The 10,403-nt window shown below is 39.7% G+C and overlaps 2 protein-coding genes across 2 annotated transcripts; both read right to left on the bottom strand.

Annotated features, from left to right (window-relative positions):
- Positions 1-649: 649 nt before the first annotated feature.
- Positions 650-5,921, bottom strand: zpax1 (zona pellucida protein AX 1). The gene is made up of 21 exons (XM_054618112.1): positions 5,788-5,921; positions 5,630-5,706; positions 5,464-5,559; positions 5,259-5,383; positions 4,680-4,823; positions 4,516-4,602; positions 4,240-4,404; positions 4,072-4,168; positions 3,773-3,990; positions 3,537-3,693; positions 3,251-3,459; positions 3,036-3,153; positions 2,425-2,624; positions 2,239-2,353; positions 1,990-2,159; positions 1,812-1,915; positions 1,600-1,730; positions 1,319-1,508; positions 1,019-1,160; positions 825-945; positions 650-744 (listed from the first exon to the last, which is right to left on the bottom strand). The coding sequence occupies exons 1-21, from the start codon at positions 5,805-5,807 to the stop codon at positions 662-664; spliced, it is 2,769 nt and encodes a 922-aa protein (XP_054474087.1). The 5' UTR covers positions 5,808-5,921; the 3' UTR covers positions 650-661.
- Positions 5,922-6,127: 206 nt separating this feature from the next.
- ttc32 (tetratricopeptide repeat domain 32) lies at positions 6,128-8,631 on the bottom strand. Its single transcript, XM_054618907.1, has 3 exons — positions 8,490-8,631; positions 8,128-8,294; positions 6,128-7,012 (listed from the first exon to the last, which is right to left on the bottom strand). The coding sequence occupies exons 1-3, from the start codon at positions 8,603-8,605 to the stop codon at positions 6,885-6,887; spliced, it is 411 nt and encodes a 136-aa protein (XP_054474882.1). The 5' UTR covers positions 8,606-8,631; the 3' UTR covers positions 6,128-6,884.
- Between the last annotated feature and the right edge of the window lie 1,772 nt (positions 8,632-10,403).

Raw genomic sequence — 10,403 nt, 5'->3', positions numbered from 1 at the left:
TACAAATGAACACAAAGAAAAAAAAAAAAAAAAAAAAAAAAAGGCCGACAAGGCTGTATGACACAAAGCACTCCTGTAACAAACCCAGCCAACCTGACTTAAGGTGAAGCACACAGACTAAATACACGAGAGCAGGGTGATTTGACACAGGTGGAACACATCAGGGCAGACAGAACACAAGGCAGTAAGTAAAACTAAACACTAGCAAAAGGACCATGATATTTACATCTTTAAGGTGTGAGGAGAACAAAAACCATTAAGGTTTAGGATCTACAATCCTGCTACTTAAACTGTTTAGTCAGACTCATAGCTCTACAAAATACTTTTGACAACTGTAAAAATGTACATTAGATTCTGCATACAGCTGAGCAATAAAGTGTTTCCATGGGACATTTTAATTTAGCTCTGGAAGTCAATGCTCTTGTAGAGGCTCAGAATTTATAAACCAGGGTTTACAAGTACACATGGACCACTACCCCAGCTACTTAAGGCAATTTAAAAAGATTGTGTCTTTGATCTGTCCAATCTGCAACAGCTCCCCCAAAGAAATTGCTGCAGTGAATGTATGAATTGGGTGATGCAGGGTCAAAATAGGACTTTTCAAAGCTTTGTTACACATTGAGCAAAGAAAAGACTGTAGAAATGTTGTTAGAAAATTTGTTTATTCAGAAGTTTGACCAGATGTATAAAAGATGGGCCCAGAAGAGATTTGCCTTTTGTGGGTAGAGTCTGTTCCTCGTCGCTCTAGAAACACAAGACAAATTATAGATCACCAACTGCCGGAAGATTTGACAAAAAAAGGTTTTTCCCTAGATGTCACTTACCCCGTTTTACTCCTTGCTGTCTGGAGTTAAACTGGCGTGTAGGTTGCACACACTGGCCTCTGCATGAACCATCTGCTTGGCTGTTTGTGTCACAAATCACTGCATCACAGTGGACGTAGATCTGCAGACGGAAGGGTGCAGCTGAGCCATGTTGCCAATACATGCTTTGTTTTGAGACAAGAGTTTGATTTTACCTCGTCTTTCAGAACCTCCTCATCTTTAGTGAAGGTAAACATGTTTACAGAGAAGCGTTTGATGTGGGATGGGACTAAAACCCTGGCGTTGCTCACAACAGGATGGAAAAGTGTCACAAAGCTGTCATCAGGATTCTCACAGCTAGGGAGGGAATAAAACAAACTTTTGAATGCCTCTTTAAACAAATTGAGATTATGCTTTGTGGAACGTCACAAGTCAACACCGTAAACTTGAATTTTAAGATCAGTTTCAATATTAGAGAAAACCGAGGCGGCACTCAGTTTTAAGCTGCTCATTACCTGTCCACAATGATATCCCAGCTAGGCAAAGATATACGGTCCTCATGAAGTGTAGCCCAACAGTTCTCCACGATGAGCTCCAAATTTGGGTCAGTAGACTCCATCAGCTCCACCTCGAAATACAGAGGCTGTCTCAGATATTTTACAACTGGGTAATCTTCTGCTTGGTAGAAGAGATTGTATGAGGAATCTGGGAGGAGAAGAGTCCAGAAAAATAAGGCATGGAAAACGTGTACATTCTTGCAAAAACTAGATATGGTGTTAGGTAAATTCCACCTTACCCTGGGCTAGCCTCATGTGCACCATCAGCTGCCCTGAGCTGATCTCTGCTGTGGGTTCATAGCGTGTTTGCTTAGAGCTGAATGCAACAGTCTGGGTCTCATTGACCACATAGTAGCAGGAAACTGTTTGTCTATAGGAGAAAAATAAACTTGAGGTGTTGACTTCTAACAAGATGGTATATCAGGATAAAAGATAGGAAGTGTCCCTTTACCTGTAGTCAGGATCAACTGGTGATGTATAGGCTACTCCTTTGTTGTCGTTGTCATTATAATACAGGCCAATCTCATTTTCATACAGCATGTAGTGGTCAAAGAACTAAAAATATGTATATAAAAGAGGCATTAGAATGTTCAAAGTAATTTGTGAATTAAAGGTGACGCAACACTTACTGTTCTAGTGGTTCCACAGGAATCAACATTGAAAGAGAAATATGCAAAGCGATTGTCACTGATGGCTGGTTTGCAGGACTGGTCCTTTAGGGTCAGCATACTTGGGATGAGATTGGTCAGAGATTCCACCTTCACAGCCATAGCGGTCATTGTTCCATTGGCATAGCACTCTAAGGGTAAAGGTGGTAAGGGTGAGGAAAATGTCCAACAATCCCAAGCAGCAGAAACACTACAATTTTTATGTCTTACTGGTTGTTTTTAAGGGGAAGCTGCAGGCCAGGTAGAGATCAGCAAGCACCCAGTTGTTGCTGGGATCCAACAGAAGCAAGTCAACTCTGGCTCTGAGTGAGTCTGAGGTTATCAGCTGTAGGGAAAGTACAAAGGGAAGTTCACCAATGCAGAAGATTTATGGGGAGTTTTTATAGTTCGACATACCTCAAACGCAATGTCCTTGGCAGCGTATGGCAGTATGAAGCTGAGATGTGTGCCATTTTCTTGGAAATGGTAGTCGTCAGCCATCTCAGGTGTCATCTCTCGAGGTCCAACCATGGCCTTGAAATGGTTTCCTTGACTTCCGTATTTCACGCTGATGTAAAACAGGTTCTGGTCACAGGTGCCAGTGATGGTGGGTAGCACTAAAAGCAGAGAAAAGTTAAACAATTTGACAGTGCAACTGCTTCCTTGCGTTTTAAGTGGGGTAACATTGGTTTTATTTGAGTCTCCCGTTAAATTATTTAACATCTAACGGGAGACCCAAGTTTTTCCTGCATAGTCAGGATTTGGGGCTAATTTGCATCCATAACATCTTCTTTTAGTCTTGTGGAAAAATACATATTTTAGATGTTAATTTTACAGCTGTATTTGCATCTTTTGATTTCTCCTTACGTCACCAAAAGTTACCATATTTAAACAAATTCAGAACTTGCAACACAAACTATATACCTCTTAAATACATGGAGTTTCATGGTGATAGTTAAATTGTTTTCCCTGGTCACCCTGTCGGGTCAAAGCAATAATGAACTAGAAACAAAACCAAAATATCTCACCAACATCCTGCAGAGATGCCTGCAAATCAACTGGGTGGGCAAATGGAGTTTCTTCAGGCAGGATGATGAACCCGAAGATCAGAGAGAGGAAGTAGGTTGTCACCAAGCGTTCAGGATTCTGCAGATATAAATGAGTCAGTCATGCAACTGAACATTTAAATGCAGAGCAAATAAGCTGGTATGGAGTGACATTTTGCAAATATATTTTTACATACTTGTTTTAGGACAACATCGGTATCGAAGGGCACCAAAAGAGAAAAGCTCTTGGTTCTGTTGAAGTAGCTATGCTCCTGGACGGTGAAGCCTCTGGCCCTGCTCTCCTCAACAGTGAGAACTCCGGTGGAGAAGGTGATGTTCCTCAACTCCACATCATGAATAAAGGTCCCCAAGTGAACGCTGAACACCCGGGTTTCCGGTACAGTATCTGAAGAACAGAATGAGACAGGTTTATAGCCTTCTCCACGAGCTTGAAATTCAGTATTGCCAGAAAATGTGACTTACCGTCTTGGACATGGGGAGGTCGAGGCATAAGAGGGGTGGTAATGGGGAACAAAACCTTGTATCTGGTATCATCCTGGGTGTCAGTGGTCCTCCACAGTACCTCAAGCATGGGCTCCACAATAAAGGTGATGTGGTACTGGTAATCTGGGGCATGGCTCTGCAATTATTCATGACATTTTAATAAAACATGCAAAGACTAGTGACTCTTGCATTTCTAAGCTAGAGGACGTCCAAACCTTGTAGTAACCATCAGGCGAGCCCACTGGGATCTCAATGACGATGTGGAAATCGGTGGAGGACAGAGTGTACCCCCGTGCGGCCATCTGAGACCCATCAAGCCTCTTCCCGTTGATGCCCATGTGCATTTCTAAGATTTCAAAGCTGCCACCTACCAGAGGTGTCACACGGCGAGGTACGTGCCAAGAGATTACATTGTCGGTGAAGAGGACGCCACCTGTTAATGATAAAGCAAATGTTGACTCAACTGTGTGACATTATGTTAACCGTGTCCATCCACTGATTGTACCAGACTTACCTGTAGGACAAGCAGCTGCCAAGTTCACTACACTCAGACCATGTGGTGCCTTGTAGTAGGCGCTCACCTTGAAAACTTCCATGGGGACTCCAGCCACCTAAAAGATGCAAGTTTAATGTAATTTACAAGAAGGTAAAGGCAAACACTGGAGATTGGGGTGTTTCTTACATCCTCCGAATAAGTCTCTGCTGTATTGTACGGGGATCGCACAACCAGACGGGTCGAGGTCATCATGGCGCCATAGCCGGCTTGTTCGGCCTCCCTCAGCACCATTGCCACCGGCTCAGGGGTGTAAAATGTCAGTTTCCAGATGCCATGTGCTGACCCAGAGGCCTAAAAAAAACAAACAAAAAACCCCCGAAAGAATTAATAATTTCCTCTGATGGAGATAAATGGTGCAGGGTGAAAGCAAGTCAACTGCAAGAATAGAATTTTAACATGTACCTCAGGAACGGTGTTGATCTCTTGAACATCTTTAGCCTGTCCCTTAGCTTCAGCTTGTGCATCAGGAGTAGCCATGTGCTTTGACACCTAAGAACCAAGAAATGGTGGCCTTTAGAATTTGGTATACACCAAGATGGTAGGACCATCGATGTAAAGTGACCTACTTCCATGTAGTTCCTGTCGCAGAGAATCTCTCTAGAGGCCCACCGAGTGTAGCTGCAGGTCTGCATCACATCATGAGTAACCACATCTGAAGGACTGTGGCCGTACATTTGGAGCCTTACGCCAACATTAAATGTTTTATCGTCCTACAAATTAAAATAAAAGTTGGCATTACTGGAGACAGAGCTGAAAACAAGCAGTTTCTTTTTCATTTATGCAAAAAATTAAAAACCCATTTCCAGTCACCTTTGTCCATTTTAGCATTGTAAATTAAATTTAACAAGATATTTTAAAACCTCACTTTGGAAATTTTATAGACCAAACAATTAAGGGGAAAAAAAAAAAAAAACTGGCAGATCAATGCAGCCCTGGAATTTTTACATTAGTCCTCTTCAAAGTAAAAACTGACAACTGCACAGTTAAAAGAAAGTGAGGCTTGATTTTAGTTTTTCCAGGAAAGCACATACAAAATAGGAACTACTTTGTGCCTGAAAATCTCAAGAAATATGTGAACTATACCATCATGTTTCCTCAATTCCAAATTATAAAAAGTAATCTAATAAATTGAGCTTGAAACATACTTTGTTGTCCACATAGCAGCCCATCAGAGAAGAGTAGATTCTGGTGTTACCCCAGGGGTCAGACTCCATACTGAATCCACACTGAGCAGCCAAGTTGGGTGTCAACACAATGTGCTGGGTGCCATCTTGGGGAAAAGAAAAAGCTTGACATGACTATTCCCCTAGTGATGAACAAATGATGTCCTTGAGCAGATTTGTTACTCACTGGTGGCCTCCACTTCAAGCTCGTTCCCCACTGCCAGGGCCTTGTCCAACGACAGCCTCATTAGATTACCCACACAGTCTGACCGTAAACCACTGCCTGTTAAAAGAAAAGGCTTGTGAGGAAGAGTAATCTTTAACAACAAAATTTTGTTTGAATCTAGGCTTACTTGACTGTGAATTAAGCTTCATATTTGGCCTTGCTTGACCCAAGAGGATTACTGCAGCCATCAAGTTCCATAACAAACTGAACAAAAAAACACAATATTTTAGAGACATTAAATGTGCAGCTAACAGTCTTTTGAAAATAGAAGCAAAATTAACTTACATGTTCCCAAACCTCCACATGTTGCAGTCTGAACGCAGCCAAACAAAAGAACTACAGGAATTCAATCACTATCAGAGCTTGGCACTGAAAACCTGGCACACCCCAGACAGACCGACCAACCAACTCTGAAGCAAAGTGGCTGACTGATTCCCTGATCCATCACCAGCTGTTTTATACATCAGTTAACGAGAATGCACAGGTGAGACACATTAGTGAGTCTCCACCCAGCTCACGCGCAGTGGGAGAGCTGGATGTTTGTCTTATGAAGACTGGAAAATCTTAATATATATATACATACAAATGAATTGGTAGTGTAATAAAAATAATTTATTGTTCACTGGTTGCAAACATATATACATTTGAGTTTGGCATCAGAAATATATCATTTTAATTATTCAAGAGAGGCACGGTGTCAAAAGAAGACGACAATCTTTCCTTAAAACCATACTTTTAGAAAGACTAAATTTAAGACACAAAACATGTTTTTCCTTTGCAGCTGAGAGAATTATTACCTTTACTGTATGCTAACACTTAATTAAGGTTTGTTTATAGTCACAAACCTCCTCCCAGTGTCGTCAGGATGGTGCAATAACATTTATTAACAACAGTAAAAACCCAAGATCATAGTTTCACTTGTTGCGCATTGGTCGATAAGTCTGCGCAGTCCACACACAGACTTATACAATGATATACTTTCACTTATTAGGCCATAACATTTTTTTACAACTGGAAGAGTGCTGAAAAGGAATTATCAATGCACTGCTTGACAAAATCCATGCAAGCGTTGCGCTTGATCCATTGGCATGTCTACATCCTTTCATGTGTTCAAACTACAAATGTTTTTGCTGATTTTCATGGGTGTCAATGCTTGTGCAGGTTGCTTTATGTTGCTTGTGTTTCACTTTCATGTTTATCTTTGTGCTGATATCTTTAAAAAAATCTAAATATTCCTCTTCAGATCAAATAATGATAATTTGTTATATGACAGTTGTACATAAATGTAAGTTAATTGACTTTATTTGATAGAATGTACATGTTTTCTTTAGCCACCAGATTTAGGGAGATATAAAATATGTACTCTATAGTTTATGAAGCTGTCAGTATCCCCTGTTTATCTTGTGCTGCTGGTCCAGAAGTGCCTGTTGCAGGCTCACTTTGGCATCTTCAAAATCTGGATTGAGCTTTAATGCTTGCTGGAAGTCACTCTTGGCATCGTCGAAAAAACCTGTAAAATATAAAAAAAATGTGCATACATTATACGTTTATGATTTGTAATGTAATGCCTAATTGGCTTGTTAAGAGTCAGCAGTTTTATTTAATGGGCAGCATGAGCACGAGCGCCATCAGCGAATACACAGCTCCATCTAGAGTATTAAAGAAGGAAGGACACACCAGACTGACTTCACGGCTACAGCATCAACCCACCTATATCTGATCTCTATCAAAAGACAGCTTGTTGACTTTTGAAGAAAGACTGACACAAAGTATTGTGCAAAAAGGGACAACAGGAAGCTTGTGGAAAGGCATATTTGTTGAAAGAAGCTTATTTCTTATTTCATTGAGCCAGTGCTGTGTTCCCCCCCCATTAATTATCTTACTAATCTCAGTATCTAGTGTGTCAAAGGGTGTATACTAGGAGTTTTACAGACTTTTGACCTGGCCTTTTTTTAAACAGTAATAAAGCCCTGTAACCTGAGTTCACTGTTCTACTTTCAGATTCAAAGTACAGGCTATTCTTTGAAACTGCACTTTAACCATAGTAGTAAATCCTTATCTTTGATTTTTATCTGTTTGCCAACATATATGTAACTGACAAATTTAAGGAAAAAACAACAGGAAGTGTTTTGATAAGGTGTTGGGCCAGTGAACACCACTCTTCCAAAACATAGTTCCCCATTTTGGTGTGATGATGGTTAAGATTGAGACTGCTGTCAAACATATTGGTCAAAAAAATTCCCAAAGGTGTTCAATTGGGTTGAGATCTGTTGACTGTCAAGGCCATCATAGATTGGGATTAAAATAATTTTCATGCTGATCAAAACATTCCCACATGCCTGTATGGAAGCATCTGCATTTTGTTTCTTATTTATTTTTATTTTTTTAGCTTTTTGTATACAATCTGGTATGGATATTGTGATTCTTTGCACCCATAGATATAGATTCCTTATTTAATACATTTTTATTTCAGTTTGGAATTATGAACTAATAAAACAAAAGGACAAAGTTTTATAACACATCCCAAATTTGACATTTATTTTGAAGCAGATCGGAAGTCACATATTTTTGCTCTGTCTATTATTATATAATATACTATTATATTATTTATAATGACCCTATTACCCAGTCTGTAGTGGATGAGACCTCTGTTGTAGAAAGGTATTTCAAACCGGCTGTCAGTCCGTATGGCGGAAGTGAAGTCCTCTACTGCTTCATTAAAGTCCACCCGGAAGTACTTTATCTGTCCTCGGTTGTTATAAGCACCGGCCAAACTACTTGCTTCACATTCCCTGTGGAAATATGACACCGTTAAAGATGGATTATTTAACAATTATGGCAATGAAATGACACCGAAGAGGGATGAACACAATTTAAGTCAGCAGAAACTGGGTCATAGTAACTTGACAGATAACAGAATATGTTGTAACACTAGCTCGACCACAGTGGCGGACTGTTTTACATCTTTAAACCAGAACAAACAGTACCTGAACTGTGCGCAGGACGAGATAAACTTTGAGTAAAGTTCTTCTGCCCGTTTGAAATTCTGTCTTTTAAACTCAGAGTGAGCATATTCAAGTATTTGGGGATTATCTTCCTCCATAGGTTGAAGGGTTTATTTTTCTCTTGTTTTACTAACTACGGATATGACGTCACATATTGAGACATCCAATCAGTTTCAGCGGCTCGCAAGTGGGCGGGACTTGCATTCAATACAGTAAAATCGAATAGAAAATACTGTATTTTCCCTTTACATCTCATATAATTTATTTCTTTGACTTCACTAACATATATTACATTACATATTATTGATACTAAATATTTATATGCCAATGTTAATTTTAAAATAGTAACAAAGATGCCCCTTTCCCTGTAATTTTTTGGGTAATATTGTGACATAGATGCACCTTTCGTCAGTTATTTTTTAATTTTAGTTTTAATTTTTAAGCTAATAACCAGTAATATTATGCAATCAATATGCGACACCTCCCATTAGTCCTATATTGTTTGACCTATTGTTTGACATAAAAAGGTTGATAAATATTATTTCCCATTAAATTACCCAAAATAATATGTAGTGACGTAAATCCAGACCATAATGGACCATAAAATCTAAGATCAGTTATACACTAAGGATAGCAGATTTCTGATGGTTTAAAATCAAATTATTTTTGTAACAGCAGGTGGCAGTCTTGAATCAGATCTCCCTAAAACAGGCAGTGCAGTCCTCAGTGCAAGTTATGTAGGTGCAATTAAAACTATAGTTCAAATTATATATGCATGCCATTTTAAGAGAGATTCCAGTCACCGGCTAACTATCTGAAACAGTATTATTCTTATAGTGTAGCAATGGGGGTGTTTTTAATTGTAAAGCAAAGGATGTGATCCTGACAGACACAAACATCTGACACACTAGTCTCAGGACAGTGTTGACATTCGCTGCAGTAAATACACAGCAAGAAGGGAACCCATAAGCAAACTGGCGAGACATTCTCAGACCATCTCCCAGGTGAGAAAGTCACCTGCCCTGGTGAAAAATGCAACCTTAAGGAAGCAGAGGTCGCCCAGTAGCCGTGCACTTATCCTTTTGCGGCCCCTTTATCTACAGACTGTGTGGACGAGTTAAAACAGTTCAAATGGAAACCAGTTTGACCCAAAGGAAGACGGTTCAGACCACTGGCTGTTGACACTTCCGAGAAAATGGCAACAACATGCAACCTATGGAAATGTAGGTTAACTGAAGGCCATTTCATCACATGGAGCAAGACGTTTCTGGATCCCACAACCAAGAAGCCCAAGAAGACACAAACTATATAAAACTGAGGAACTAGATATCTCAGAATTAATCAAATAACAAAACTCAAGTGCTTTTTAACACATTTAAATCAGACAGGATGTTTTTATTTGAGGCCACCTAAAACTCCACGAAGCTACGGAAAGTCTTATACAGCTTATTTTGACAACAGCAGTCTTTACAGTTGAAGCAAAGACTGTTATGTTCAGCAGCCAGGGAACTATCGCTTCTTCTTGCACCCTAAATGTTTCTATTTGCTGTGAGAACTGACACAACGTATTAAAGTCCACTGTGGTTTGGCAGAACCAGAACACACATCCATCACACGCCTTCATCCTCTTCACTGACAGACACACAGCACCATCACACTCATCACCACAGATCACTACTGTTAATCTGTCTCATACTTGAAGTAATTTTTCAGTAAATTAGAGACTTTACCAAATAATAAATGGAGGGAAGTAATTACTTACTTCATTTCTGGCTGGGAGGATATGGCAATTTCTTCAACAGGTGGAGTTGGTGATTGCAGTTTATTACCAAGGTCAGGAATGGACTCAATACTAAATACATGCTCAATGAAAAAGATTATTTGAAAGAGAACTAT

The sequence above is a fragment of the Anoplopoma fimbria genome, chromosome 18, assembly GCF_027596085.1.
Source record: "Anoplopoma fimbria isolate UVic2021 breed Golden Eagle Sablefish chromosome 18, Afim_UVic_2022, whole genome shotgun sequence".
Lineage (NCBI taxonomy): Eukaryota > Metazoa > Chordata > Actinopteri > Perciformes > Anoplopomatidae > Anoplopoma > Anoplopoma fimbria.
This window is presented reverse-complemented; position numbering and strand designations above follow the sequence as displayed.

Coding starts and splice junctions, on each gene's coding strand:
- ttc32 (XM_054618907.1), bottom strand. CDS start 8,605: ATGGAGGAAGATAATCCCCAAATACTTGAATATGCTCACTCTGAGTTT. Junction 8,295..8,489: donor TCGTCCTGCGCACAGTTCAG/GTACTGTTTGTT, acceptor ATATTTCCACAG/GGAATGTGAAGCAAGTAGTT. Junction 7,013..8,127: donor TCTCATCCACTACAGACTGG/GTAATAGGGTCA, acceptor TATATTTTACAG/GTTTTTTCGACGATGCCAAG.
- zpax1 (XM_054618112.1), bottom strand. CDS start 5,807: ATGTGGAGGTTTGGGAACAT. Junction 1,161..1,318: donor TGGGATATCATTGTGGACAG/GTAATGAGCAGC, acceptor TTCCCTCCCTAG/CTGTGAGAATCCTGATGACA. Junction 946..1,018: donor AGGAGGTTCTGAAAGACGAG/GTAAAATCAAAC, acceptor TTCCGTCTGCAG/ATCTACGTCCACTGTGATGC.